We start from the raw sequence: 14,420 nt of genomic DNA, 5'->3' as shown, positions 1-14,420 counted from the left end.
CCAATGATGGCGTAAATGATGATGACAAACATGACCAGCAGGCCGATGTGGAGCAGAGGCACCATGGCCTTCATGATGGAGTTCAACACAATCTGCAGACCTGCAGACATCACAACCTCAATCACAATCACTGTAGATGTGGGAATTAGACTCAAATGTCCACTCAGAAGAACACAGGCACACAGATGCACTTACTCGGCACACCGGACACCAGGCGCAGGGGTCGCAGTACTCTGAAAGCTCTCAGGGCTTTGACATCCAGACCACCAGGTTTACCTGCTGCGTGATGGGCCTCTCCTGGTTTGTGCTCTCCCATCTCAGCTATCACGCTGAAAAGACTGCAAATGGAGCACACAAACCTAGTGACCCCTAAGCACATCTTGCAAACTTTGTTTTCATTAAACCATTTAAGTTACAAATAAACAAATAAAATTAAAGTCTTTGCATATATACGTCCACTTTTACCCATTTATATACAGTATATTCACATAATATAATAATACATACTACAATTCAGCTGCTATAGTATTACCCTATTCTGTTAAATGCAACTGTAAGACATGAAGTTATTATAAACATAAACATTATGATTTTCTGTAAAACTGCTTTGAAACAATGCATATTTTGAAAAGCACTATGCAAATACATTAACCTTGACTCTAATACTTGATATTTCAAGTAACCTCACACATACCCAACAATGACAATGACAAAATCCAGCAAGTTCCAGCCACTGCGGATGTAGGCACTGGGATGCATGACCAGACCGTATGCGAGAATCTTCGTGAATGTTTCGATGGTGAAAATGACCAGAAACACATACTCCACTTGTTCCTAGGAATAATTAAGGTAGTAAGTAAAAGAGAAATAGTATCTGTTTATTTGACTGAGCTGAAATCAACTTTACTACTTTTTAAATGGACTTAAACTTAAATTTCTTTAAATTGACTAACTTTAAACTAACCCCTAAATTTCAACTTAAAAATATTTGTGAAAAATTAAGTGAAGTTAAAATATATATATTTTATATTTTCTTTGTAAATTATAAAACTTTATGTAAAAAATGTGTCCCGCATGTCACTACCGAAACAGTGTATGTTTTAGTCCATTGGCTGAGATTGATTTTAACTACACCCCTACATTTATGATCAGGAAATATTTGTTTGCCCCCGTCTCTCATAGCTACATGGTGAGTAGATAGGCCCCATCATTTTGAGGTAAATGTGTTCAAAAGTATGAAAAATCTGTGTGTAACTTTAAACACCATTTTCTATAATTAAACACACTTTTCTGGGAGTTATTCCATAAATTTATATGTGTACAACTGTTCAGAACTGTGCTAGCTAACCATTTGGGCTGGGTTCAAAAGTATCTAAAATTGTCACCGAAACAACAATGACATGTTTCAGTCGTGACTGTTTCGGTAGTGACAAAAGGGAACACAAAATTCTGTTATTTGAGGGAAATAGACAAAATTTTATTTAGTTATGCATTTTTTTTGGCATTTTAGTATGTTTTAGTAGTGTTTTATTATGAATTATTAGTACTTTATTATCAACTAAGATTGTGTTTGGTTCAATGTATATTCAAACTAATGAATCCTTAAGTTTAAAATAAGTATGATCAACTTCTTGCCTTTTACAAAGAAAAATTGGATTCAAAATACAACTGATTTCATAAATCACACTTGAAATATTGTTAAAATTGTTACTGTTATTGGTTCAATTCTGAAAACATTTTAATAAAATAGAAAAAATATATTTACAAGGAAGGTGTAAGCTAAATCTTAATAGGCCTATGTAACCCTTCTGATTAAATTATATTACTGTGTTTCAGTAACAAATTTGGGGAGAGGACAAATATTCCAAAACTTTCTGACAATTACTAGAAATGTGTACCTTGGATATTATACAACCTGCATACATACAAAATTTGTGGAAAAAGACATTTTTTCAAGACGTTTCCAACTCCGACCAGTTCTGAAGAATGACCCATGTTGTGGCAAATAACTGATAAATCCTAAAAATTAGGATATATACACACACACACACACACACACACACACACACACACACACACACACACACACACACACACACACATAAGCTTAAAGGGATAGTACATCCAAAAATGAATATTGTGTCATTAATTACTCACCCTCATGTTGTTCCAAACCCATAAGACCTTCGTTCATCTTCAGAACACAAGTTAAGTTTTTTTGATGGCATAGACAGCAATGCAACTGACATGTTCAAGAGCCAGAAAGGTAGCAAAGACATTGTTAAAATAGTCTATGTGACATTAGTGGTTCAACCCAAAATTTATGAAGCTACTTTTGTGCACAAAGAAAACAAAATAACCACTTAATTCAACAATTTCTTCTCTTCCGCCGCATGTTCACGAGAGTACCATGACTTATGCGTCTACATTCTTCTGATTGTTGAAGAAAGTCAGTATTTTTGTTTGTTTTTTTGCGCACAAAAAGTATTCTCATAGCTTCATAACGCTATGATTGAACCAAAGATGGATTATTGTAGCAATGTCCTCACTACCTTTTTTGTCCTTGAACGTGTCAGTTGCGTTGCTGTCTATTTGTGTTCCAAAGATGACCGAAGGTCTTACAGGTTTGGAACGACATGAGGGTGAGAAAAATTAATAACAGAATTTTCATTTTTGGATGAACTATTCCTTTAATGCTTGAGAAGCAATTTCATCTAAACACACACAATCACTCTCTCTTTCACCTGCTTTCCCTTAACACACATTGCTGAGCTCATTAGCTTTCTGCCCTCTTGACCCACTTAGTACTAAGCTAAAGCTAAAGGCTGAAGGTGCTCTAGGTATTCCACACATTAATATCAGCTAATCATCCGCACGCTGCAGACACTACTGACTCAACAGACATTAGTACAATGCCATGGCTGGCCTCAAAATGACAGCATGAGTAAACTGTTACAGTTCTACAAAGAGTGTAACTTAATTCCAGATGGATGGTGTTATGTAAGAAAAATAAAATCCAGACTTCTCAAAAAAGAAAAGCACTGAAAAGTCTAAATATAACAAGCACCATGATTTGTTGGAATCATTAATGTCTATATTAAATATGCAGTAAGAAAGTAAATCACATGTAAGGGCAATGAGCGAGCAGCCATAGTGAGAGAACAGATGGTCAGCACTCTTATCCTGCTTAGCATTCACAGCTGTCAGTCAAACTTCAAGCCTAATGCAATTATAGTGTTGCACCGCACATTGGCAGCCCTAAAGAACTTTGTAACCTTTTTTTTTATTGGATACCCACAGTTTCACAGAAAGATCATTAAAAATAAATAAATAAATCACAGGCATGTTGTTTAGTCAGGGGCCACATGTATAAACCTATAGGTACTTTCAATAACAAAACTGTATTCTAACCTGGTGCAATGTAAAAAGTCTGCCTGAACACGAAACTGCTATACAACATGCAGTTATGTGGAGCAAACTTTTGAACCATTGAGATTTCACAATGAGTGCGACTAACCAGTAGGACATCCCAATAGTATAAACCAAGTATATTAAATAAAATGTCCTGTCAAAAGTCAGGTTTAAGCTTTACTGTAAAAGTTACCAAATGCACAAATGGCTGAATTGTTTCATCCCCTGAAAATTACTCAACATACAGCCATTATTGTCAAAATAGCTGGCAACAAAAGTGAGTACACCCTAACACCGTGTCTACAGTGGACCCTAAAATCTGTCTACACTGGACGTGACAAATCGATCGTTGCAAAGCATTTGAACTTTGTGTGTGCACATCAAAAATAGAACGCGGCAGAAGTTTACTGACTGGGATTTTTCGTGTTGCGCCATGCCACATCCAGTGTAGACAGCATCATAGGTTCTATTGCATTTTGTTGCACCGTGCCGCTCGAGTCTGGTGTAGACACGGAGTAGGTGAACTTGTCCAAAGTGTCAATATATTGAGTTAGCACCATTGTTATCTGACACTGCCTTAATCATCCTGGGGATGGAATTGACCCGAGCTGCACAGGTTGTTGCTGGATGTTAGACAGATGGTGCTTCTCCACCTTATGCTTGACGATGCCCCACAGGTGCTTAATAGGGTTCAGGTCTGGAGACATACTTGGCCACCCCATCACCTTCACCTTCAGCTTCCTCAGCAAGGCAGTTCTCATCTTGATGGTGTGTTTGGGATCGTTATCATGTTGGAAAACTGCCGTTCGGCCTAGTTTCTGGAGGAAAGGCCACCACCATGCTTGACTGTAGGCAAGACACAATCTTCTTGGTACTCCTCACCAGGGCATCGCTACACATGCTGGACACCATCTGAGCCAAACAATTTTTTCTTATAGTCTCATCAGACCATAGGACATGGTTCCAGTATTTCATGCTCTTGGACAGGTTGTCTTCAGCAAACTGTTTGCAGGCTTTCTTGTGAGCTAGCTTCAGAAGAGGCTTCCTTCTGGGACGACGCCTATACAAACTTGTTGCAGTGTGCAGCATATGGTCTGAGCACTGACAAGCTGACCTTCTACTTCTGCAACCTTTAAAGCAATGCTGGCAGCACTCATGCATCTGTTTTTGAAGCTAGGTTCTGCACCTGACGCACAGAATGAGTGCTCAACTTTGTTGATCGACCCTTTGCAAGGCCTGTTCAGAATGGAACCCAATTGGAAACACTCTGTATGACCCTGACCACTGTAGAACTCAATTTTAGGGTGTAACTGAACCTCTAATAGCCTTGGCCATCTTTGTGGAGAGCATCAATTCTTATTCTCAAATCCTCAGAGAGTTCTTTGCCTTGAGGTGCCATGTTGAACATCCAGTGGTCAGTATGAGAGAATTGTAGCTAAGCACCTAACTTTAACTGCTCTAATACAAGATACACAACTTTGTATGGTCCTGTCAAGCAGACAAAAATAAAAACAAGATGAATAGGATATGTAGCTTGGTTAAACAACATACTGCCGTTAGTGTACTCACTTTTGTTGCCAGCTATTTTGACAATAATGGCTGTGTGTTGAGTTATTTTCAGAGGACAGTAATCTATACTGCTATACAAGCTGCACATTGACTACTCTAAAATATATCCAAGTTTCATTTCTATAGTATTGTCCCTTGAGAAGATATACTAAAATGGTTGCTGAAATGTGAGGGGTGTACTCACTTTTGTAAGATACTGTATATAATAATACCGTATATACAATTCTGCTCACCAAGCCTGCATTTATTTGATTCAAAATACAGCAAAAGCTGTAATATTGTGAAATATTTTTACTATCAATAAAATTGATTCTGTAACATTATACACCATACCAATTCAGTATAATTTTTTGTAAGAAATTATAGAAATTAATACTTTTATTTAGCACAGATGCTTTAAATTGATCAAAAGAAAAATGATAAAGAAAAAATATTTATTTTCCAGAATAAATGCTCTTCTTCTGATCTTTCTATTTATCAAAGAATCCTGAAAAAAATCCTACTCAGCTGTTTTCAGTTGTTGAATAGTAATAATAAATGTTTCTTGAGCAGCAAATCAGAATATTAGAATGATTTCTGAAGGATCAGGTGACTGAATTAATGATGCTAAAAATCCAGCTTTAAAATCACAGGAATAAATTTTATGATATATTCAAATAGAAAATAGATATTTTAAATACTTAATAAATGCCGGCTCAGTGAGCAGACAAGACTTCTTTAAAAAACATGAAAACTCTTACTGTCCAAAGTTTTATTATGCGGTTCGATGCATTTTTGCTGAGGCAATCAGTTTTCACACACTGTGGCAGATCATGGTAATGTTGGCAATGCACACTCACCAGATTGTGGTTGGTGGCATTGGAATCATCTTCAGGAAATGGTTTGGACACACCAAGGGCAACACAGTTGGCAAAGATGGCCAGTAAAATGAATATATCAAAAGGCTTAAAGGTCTAAGGTTAAGGATGAAAACACAAAAGAAAATACACAAGGTTTGCACATACACACAAATTGGGGCAAAAGGATATTTCCACTCCACCAGGGCCAGTGCTGCCATGCGTATAGGGTTGCTGAGAGTGAGGCAGCACAAAGCTCTAGGTGCACGAAGGGCTGATTTGTTAGCTTGTGTGTGCTTCTTGGCTCCTCCAGCTCTCCTTTGGCCTGCAGAACCTGTGGAGTTGAGTGTGTCCGTCTTGCTGGGGTCAGCCAGACCGGCCCCATCTGGAATAAAAGGTTTTCTGATTAAAACTGTGTGTGTAACAAATTATCTGCATCTAAGAAAATCTTTCAAGTCACTCCAAACCCAAATGATTTCCTTTCTTCTGCAGAACAAAAAATATCCTTGACATTTGTTCAAAAATGTGTTTGGAATAATTTTTTGTGAACTTTTTAATCACATCTAAAAACACAAAAGTGACAACAAAATGTGTGTTAAAGCTAAACTATTAAGGCAATGAAAGCAAAGATAAAATTCCATCTAAATTGCATTCCAATGTTTAAATCCTATATTCTTTTAAAATGTTCTATAAATATTATACATTAAAAAACAGTCTTGAGGCAGCCTCTTCAAAACCAGTAAGTTGCATTTGACCCACATTGCATACTAGTTATTCATTCGAGTCTGAAAGGGGTCATGACGTGAGAAACCAAATTTTCCTTGATTTTTTGACAGAATAGAGGTCTTTGTAAGCTTAATACATCCTGCAAGTTTAATAACTTAAAACGTCCTCCTCATTACTGGGTTACTGGGGTTCAATCACTTTAAGGCATTCACTGTAGGCACATATAAGAAAAAGACATCACATATTATTTAGCAAGCCTGTAACCACCTAAATCAATCATTTAAAAAAGCTTTTTTGGCAAATACAGGGAATTTGCCATAGAAATATAACGTTTTATAACATTTATGACTGTTACAGCACCAGCTACGGTTCGATCTCCCTAAAACTTTGCATGCTTGTTTAGAATCACCTGTCGCATGTGCTCACCAGGTTTCATGAAGTTTTGAGTTTTTGTTTAGGCTTTATAGGGTTTTGGGTATATTTCGACAAGCTCCTTTTCTAAATGACCCGTTATAGCTCCCTAAATGGTAAATTTAAACATGTTTTGATAATTATTAACCTAGAGAGTCCAGAGAATTGAGCTGCAGTGGCTTTTTCGAGAGCAAAAAAACTAGGACTAGTTTGCAAAAGTAGGTTTTTCACATAATTGAGAGTTTTTAATGAATGATTTGTTTGAGGAGGTCTATCAGTTGACATGAATATCGTGTGTATGTGTGAAATGTCTGTGTATGTGTGTATGTCTTTAAAATTTCTCACAGACCTTTAGGGTCGCGAGTCAATCAGGCCCACCGAGTTTCGTTCTGATCAACCACCATTAGGCTTGTCTAAGGTGCTCAACATTTATCAGCCTATGGCAACCATGTTTTTTGAGATATGCAAATGTCCTTAGAGCCACTTGTGACACTTTGGACCAAGACCATGCGTTCCTATTTTTTTGTTGATAGGACAAGCTGTTGCATAGTTATGGTTATTTTTATGTTTTTTCCCCCACCATATATATAGTGCCACCAAGTGGCCAAGCTCAGCGACTTTTTTAATGTGACCTCAGATTCAGATCTTACATACACACTGAGAGTTTGGTGAAGATATCACATTCCGTTCAAAAGTTATAGCCATTTTAGTAAAGGAAGCCCTGGCCCTTTCAAACATTTTGTCATCCCTTTGCAAAGAAGGGTCGAGAATTTATTTATTTTTTTGATAATTATAGATATTCACTCTCCAGAGAATATTCCTGCACTGGTTTGGTTCCGATCAGGTGCAAAACCTGAGGACTAATACACAAAAGCCGTTTTTTCAAAAATTGCTAAATACCCAAAAATTCGCTTTACTGATTTGTTTCTGTTACTGGTTTGGTTCCGTTCAGGTGAAAAGCCTAGGACTAGTTGGCAAAAGTAGGTTTTTCAAAAAATGCAAAACACCCCAAAAAATTTGCTTTACTGATTTGGTTCCGTTCAGGTGAAAAGCCTAGGACTAGTTCGCAAAAGTAGGTTTTTCAAAAAATGCAAAACACCCAAAAAAATTTGCTTTACTGATTTGGTTCCGTTCAGGTGAAAAACCTAGGACTAGTTCTTCAAAAAATGCAAAACACCCAAAAAATTAGCTTTACTGGTTTGGTTGCAATTGGGCGAAAAACCTAGGACTAGTACGCAAAAGTAGGTTTTTCATAAAATGCAAAACACCCAAAAAATTTGCTTTACTGATTTGGTTCCGTTCAGGTAAAAAGCCTAGGGCTAGTTGGCAAAAGTAGGTTTTTCAAAAAATGCAAAACACCCAAAAAAATTTGCTTTACTGATTTGGTTCCGTTCAGGTGAAAAACCTAGGACTAGTTCTTCAAAAAATGCAAAACACCCAAAAAATTAGCTTTACTGGTTTGGTTCTGTTCAGGCGAAAAACCTAGGACTAGTTCACAAAAGGAGGTTTTTCAAAAAATGCAAAACACCCAAAAAAATTATCTTTACTGGTTTGGTTGCAATTGGGCGAAAAACCTAGGACTAGTACGCAAAAGTAGGTTTTTCAAAAAATGTAAAACACCCAAAAAATTAGCTTTTTGGTTTGGTACTGTTCAGGCGAAAAACCTAGCACTAGTTCGCAAAAGTAGGTTTTTCAAAAAATGCAAAACACCCAAAATTTTCACTTTTTGGGTTGGAATTGTGAATTCCAACAACATAAGACACTTGAGCCTGAGGCGAACAGTTTAGGAGTTACTAAGTATAAGAAAGAGGCTACGCACTTTAACCCCTATTATCAATCACTGCCGCTCTCTTGTCTACACTGGATACAGTATACAGATGCACGAGTCTACGCACTTAAGTCTGACAGGACAAATTAAATGCTTTTTACACTCAAAAGCAATAACGTGGGGGGCATTGGTAGTGTTTCCTATGCAATAACCTTAGCCAATCATAACAGTACGTGGCTGATTATTGACAAGCCTTAAAGGACCCGCCCCTTTAAAAACAGGGTCTTTCGGTGCATATATTGACATTATAACTAAGAATATCTCAACGAACATATTAAAATAATGAAAAAATCCATGCCATGACCCCTTTAAATAAGTCTTCTTTCAAATCTTTCCTCTTCAAAACCAGTAAATTGGATTTGACCTACATTGCATACTAGTTACTCATACGAGCCTTCAGTTTGACATTCTCTATTCAACGGAATCTTATAAAAGACGTTTAAAGTGAAAGAAAGAGGCCAGATGTGGCAAACAGATACTGAAGTACACGTAAGAAGCCTTATAAGGGATCGGTCAGAACTAAGTGACCTAGTTCTAAGAGAAAAGAACAGAACAAAGAACAAAATGCCCAACACATTTGCAATAAAGGGATTATTAAAACATCTATAAACTATCTAGCTATATGTTGAAAGAAATGCAAGGATGTGAACTGTAAAGTACGTTTTATTGTCTATACTGACAGTGTTTGAGTGCAGGTGTTTGTCAGCTCACTCACCTTTCGGTACCGCATCCATGTCCACGACTTCTTCAGCACAGTCTGCTGCTTATTCCCACGAACTCACATGAAATAATAACTTACACCACCTTTCATATCTATTGACTTTATCTATCGTGTTGAATCGCTTCGTGAGCAAACAGGTGAAACAGGTGTCGCTCGCATCTGAAACACCTCAAGCGCACTGCACTGAAAACACGCAGCTCCAAAGATGTCATTTAAAAGCTAGCTCCCAAGACCAAAACACTTTCCTAAATATATTTACATTATAAAAACAAGTGGATAGTTCAATATTTAACAGTAATTCAGGAAAACAAATGTATAATGTATCCTCGTGTGACCGCAGGTCCTCGGTGTAGTAAGCCGCGAATGCAGGATTAACTCATGTGAGCCGGTTAACGGGGATGATTGTGCTGAAAGCCTTCAAAAGGGAGGTGGAGACACGAGGACAATTCTGGATGTCTTGAACCATGTTATTTAGATATTTATAAAGTTACTTTAAGTAAGCTATTTTCTAATCAGAGGAAAATAAATGCGTAACATGAAACAAAGCCATATTTAACGAGGCACAGTCCTATAAATTCATTTTAATGATTAGAGCGCCTCTATGCGGTAGCAGAGGAAAAGACAGAGGCTGAAGATATATTAAAGCTTATTTATTATAATGACTGCAATGGACGAGCATTTCCTGAAAATACAAGAAGGCAGCTGATGTTGTAAACATTAAATATGTAGGAAATACAAATCACTTCATTTTTTAATGAATGAACGCTTAAGCAATGGCATTAAAATCATATTAAATGACTCAAAGTAAAAATGTGCATATAGTGTTACATTTCATGCGGTAAATTTTAATCACCCAAATCTCTGTTCTGTTACACCTTCAAAGATATTAAGATATATTCATGTCTATTAGATCATTTACATCTATGACTTCAGTTTGTATCTCTCCTTAAAATGAGATCACACATTTTCCCCAACGATGCCAATTTGTGATTCACAATCCAAATGGAAATACAATGAATATTCTTGTTCGCAAATTTGTGTTGGAATAACTGAGAAGTATTTACCTTGGCACTTTGTAAGAGAGCAAACACTTATGGCATGTCATTTGGGAAAATCAAATCAAAACAATCAGTTAAAATAACATTTGGTCATGTAACGAACAGGCAAAAAAGACACTGTCTTTAGATATACTTCAAACACAATTCACAAAATCAAGTATTCCTCACAGAAAAAGACACATTTGTGAACCTGGACCACAAAACTAGTCACAAGGGTCAATTTTTAAAAATTGAGATTGAAAATAAATGAGCTATTTAAAAATCTGGAATCTGAATGTGCAAAAAAAAAAAAAATATTGAGAAAATCACCTTTAAAGTTGTCCAAATGAAGTTCTTAGCAATGCATATTACTATGCAAAAATTAAGTTTTGATATATTTGCAGTAGGAAATGTACAAAATATCTTCATGAAACATGATCTTTACTTAATATCCTAATTATTTTTGGCACAAAAGAAAAATTGATCATTTTGACCCATACAATGTTTTGTTGGCTATTGCTACTCCCGACTAGTTTTGTGGTCCAGGGTCACATTTAGGAATGGAATAAAAGTGTAGGCACAATTAAATCCATAAAATGGAACAATAATGGACTGTTACTCAAATAAAGTGAATTGAATAACACTATACCCTACATCCTATTTACAAGGCGTTATATTGCTGTCTTTATATTTGGACGCTTAATAGTTATACACACCTGGTTCTTTTTGTTTTACTTTTAGCAATCCTTCATATACTGAATCAAAATTTAATCCTGTCCACTGGGCCCTTTCTCCATTTCTGAGAGACTTTAGCAGTATGCCATATGTTTTGCCAATATCTGTTTTCATATACATTTTAAGGACATGTAAGAAGCTCCTAGGATAGAAGGGGTAAGTGATAGCACAGTTAGGTAAAAGTAAACAGCTATGATCCAGCCTCTTGTTCCTGTCCCAGTGCTTCCAGCAGCAAGCCCATTGGAGTTCTCTTCAATCCTATACTCTCCAACTTATTCTCCAATTTATTCTTAAGGCTTCGGAGTCTCACTGAAGCATGGATAAGGATCACTGTGGGGAGTAAGAGTCAGAGAGGACTGTTATAGCTCTTTACAGTACATGCAAAACAATATTATCAAAGACACATGAGAAAGAATACTAACTTAAAATGGGGAAGGCGATGCCAAAGAGAAAAACAGCTACCCCTCCTAAAACAGACAGAAGAAGGTAGCTGGAGCCCAAAATTGCAGCCAGGCAGAGGGAAGGATGATTTCTCCGGAATCGTCGGATTATGGCCTTGTTTTCAGCTGCCCAGACAAACCCCAAGAACAGAAGGATCACAACTGTTGCCCCAAGAATCAGATGGAGTGGTTGGAAATACCTATGACATAATTACACACACAAAAGAGAAATATAAATAAAATAAAGGCATGCATGATAATCAATATCAGCATAAGAAAGAATAAAATGTACTAAAATTAAAAACAATACAGGCTATTATATACATTTGAGGTCAAAATTTTACATACACCTTGCAGAATCGGTTAATTATTTTACCAAAATAAAAGGGATCATACAAAATGCATGTTATTTTATATTTAGTACTTACCTGAATAAGATATTTTATATAAAAGTCGTTTACATATAAAGAGAAAATAGTTGAATTTATAAAAATGACCCTGTTCAAAAGTTTACATACACTTGATTCTTAATACTGTGAAACCTGAAAGATCCTAAATGAAATGTTTTTTTTTTTTTTTGTTTAGTGATAGTTGTTCATGAGTCCCTTGTTTGTCCTGAACAGATAAACTGCTCGCTGTTTTTCAGGAAAATCCTTCAGGTCCCACAAATTCTTTGGTTTTTCAGCATTTTTGTGTATTTCATCCCTTTCCAACAATGACTGTATGATTTTGAGATCCATCTTTTCACACTGAGGACAACTAAGGGACTCATATACAACTATTACTGAAGGTTCAAACGCTCACTGATATTCCAAAAGGAAAAAAACGATGCATTAAGAGCTGGGGGTGTAAACTTTTGAACAGAATGAAGATGTGTGCATTTTTCTTATTTTGCCTAAATATCATATTTTTTTCATTTAGTACTGCCCTTCAGAAGCTACAGAAGATACTTACATGTTTCCCAGAAGACAAAATAAGTTAAATATATACCCTGACATTCAAATTCAAAAAGTTTTCACCCCCTTGCTCTTAATGTATCGGTTTGCTTTCTGAAGCATCAGTGAGCATTTGAACCTTCTGTAACAGTTGCATATGAGTCCCTCAGTTGTCCTCAGTGTGAAAAGATGGATCTCAAAATCACACAATCATTGTTGGAAAGGGTTCAAATACACAAAAAAACGCTGAAAAACCCAAAACATTTGGGACCTGAGAGATTTTTCTAAAGAACAGCAGGCAGTTTAACTGTTCAGGACAAACAAGGGACTCATGAACAACTATCACTAAACAAACAACACAGTATTAGGAATCAAGCGTATGTAAACATTTGAAGTGATTTTTGTAAACTCAACTATTATTTCCTCTTGTGGACTATATGTAAATGTCTTTTATGAGAAATATCTTATTCAGGCCAATACTAAATAGAAAAAATAACATGCATTTTGTATAAAATAATTAACATTTTGTAGATTCTGCAAGGTATATGTAAACTCTTGACCTGTTTATATCACTTTTATTAATATTTTGACTTTTTATATTTTACATTTCATTTCATTAAAAGTTTAATCATTTTGTTGTGTGTAAATTGTTTATGTATAAAGGAAAGATAAATGATAAATATAATATTTGCCAACAAAACAACGTCTTTTATATACCTATCGAAGCCATTAAAACACATTATATTATTAGCTACTGCATTACCACTTAAAACTGAAAGTCAAATCAATGTTTGTAATGCAACAATGGCCTAACAATTTTCCCCATTTAAGTCACATTATAAAGTATCATTTCTGAGCCTAAATCAAAAAATGTATTAAATACAGAACACAAATGTTGTTTCCCGTTTTGTAAACAGAGGAACAGTGAATAGGACTGAATGAACGAACACGTCACTGGTGTTTCCTTACCCGACTATAAGCAGAAATGCCACGGCGGAAGCAAAATAGTTTGATTGGTAATACAGCAGGTTATTAATGATCCGGTTATTCCACCGTTCTAGGTTACGGACATCAGGCACTGAGAATCGGGCCGAACCCAGCAGAAAATCGTCCAGGGTTCGGAAAGGCGGAGGCTGAACATCCACCATTTTTGAGAGGAGCGTCTCGCTGCAGCCTGCGGTGGACATCCAACCCCGCCCACATCCAAGTGTGACGCCAGACGCCACGCCCATGTTCAAACACGTCACACATCCAACATATTAAATAGTATTAACACATATTAAAATAGTGATAATATGATTAGCAATGTTCACATTTTTGACGCGTTTGGTGACTACATATACCAGCATGCATTGCAGCCAAATACAAAACGCCTGGAACTTATGAAATAAAGAAGTAAACAATTATAATTTTCTTAACATGGCTGTTTGTGGTTAAGGAGCCGTGTACGTGTCTTTTATAAAACATTTTTTTAAATAACTACAATAAGAAAAGTCCAATAATATTAATAATAATAAACTCAAAAAATATATTACGTGATCATGAGATACACTACCAGTCAAAAGTTTTTGAACAGTAAGATTTTTAATGTTTTTCTCTCTGCTGGTTCTCTTCTGCTCACGCCTGCATTTATTTGATTCAAAATGCAGCAAAAGTTGTAATATTGTAAAATATTTTTACTATTTAAAATAATTGTTTTCTATTTGAATATATTTTAAAATGTAGCCTAATTTATTCCTGTGATCAAAGGTACATTTTCAGCATCATTACT

The 14,420-nt window shown here is 36.0% G+C and overlaps 2 protein-coding genes across 2 annotated transcripts in view; both read right to left on the bottom strand.

The window, feature by feature from the left end:
• The window catches only part of cacna1fa (calcium channel, voltage-dependent, L type, alpha 1F subunit a), a 48,493-nt gene extending 42,311 nt beyond the window's left edge, over positions 1-6,182 (bottom strand). The window contains exons 1-5 of the mRNA XM_073819096.1: positions 5,987-6,182; positions 5,820-5,924; positions 695-834; positions 196-338; positions 31-100 (exon numbers count right to left, since the gene is read on the bottom strand). Of these exons, the coding sequence (XP_073675197.1) occupies positions 31-100; positions 196-338; positions 695-834; positions 5,820-5,924; positions 5,987-6,037 (509 nt within the window). The 5' untranslated portion in view covers positions 6,038-6,182. The remainder of the gene's footprint in view (positions 1-30; positions 101-195; positions 339-694; positions 835-5,819; positions 5,925-5,986) is intronic.
• A 3,955-nt stretch (positions 6,183-10,137) lies between these two features.
• praf2 (PRA1 domain family, member 2) lies at positions 10,138-13,860 on the bottom strand. The gene is made up of 3 exons (XM_073818925.1): positions 13,619-13,860; positions 11,697-11,914; positions 10,138-11,604 (listed from the first exon to the last, which is right to left on the bottom strand). Exons 1-3 carry the CDS (start codon positions 13,834-13,836, stop codon positions 11,465-11,467), a joined length of 576 nt encoding a protein of 191 aa, XP_073675026.1. The 5' UTR covers positions 13,837-13,860; the 3' UTR covers positions 10,138-11,464.
• Positions 13,861-14,420: the final 560 nt, after the last annotated feature.

This window comes from Garra rufa, chromosome 15, assembly GCF_049309525.1.
Source record: "Garra rufa chromosome 15, GarRuf1.0, whole genome shotgun sequence".
Lineage (NCBI taxonomy): Eukaryota > Metazoa > Chordata > Actinopteri > Cypriniformes > Cyprinidae > Garra > Garra rufa.
This window is presented reverse-complemented; position numbering and strand designations above follow the sequence as displayed.

Coding starts and splice junctions, on each gene's coding strand:
- praf2 (XM_073818925.1), bottom strand. CDS start 13,836: ATGTCCACCGCAGGCTGCAGCGAGACGCTCCTCTCAAAAATGGTGGAT. Junction 11,915..13,618: donor GCATTTCTGCTTATAGTCGG/GTAAGGAAACAC, acceptor ATTATGTCATAG/GTATTTCCAACCACTCCATC. Junction 11,605..11,696: donor CATCGCCTTCCCCATTTTAA/GTTAGTATTCTT, acceptor TACTCCCCACAG/TGATCCTTATCCATGCTTCA.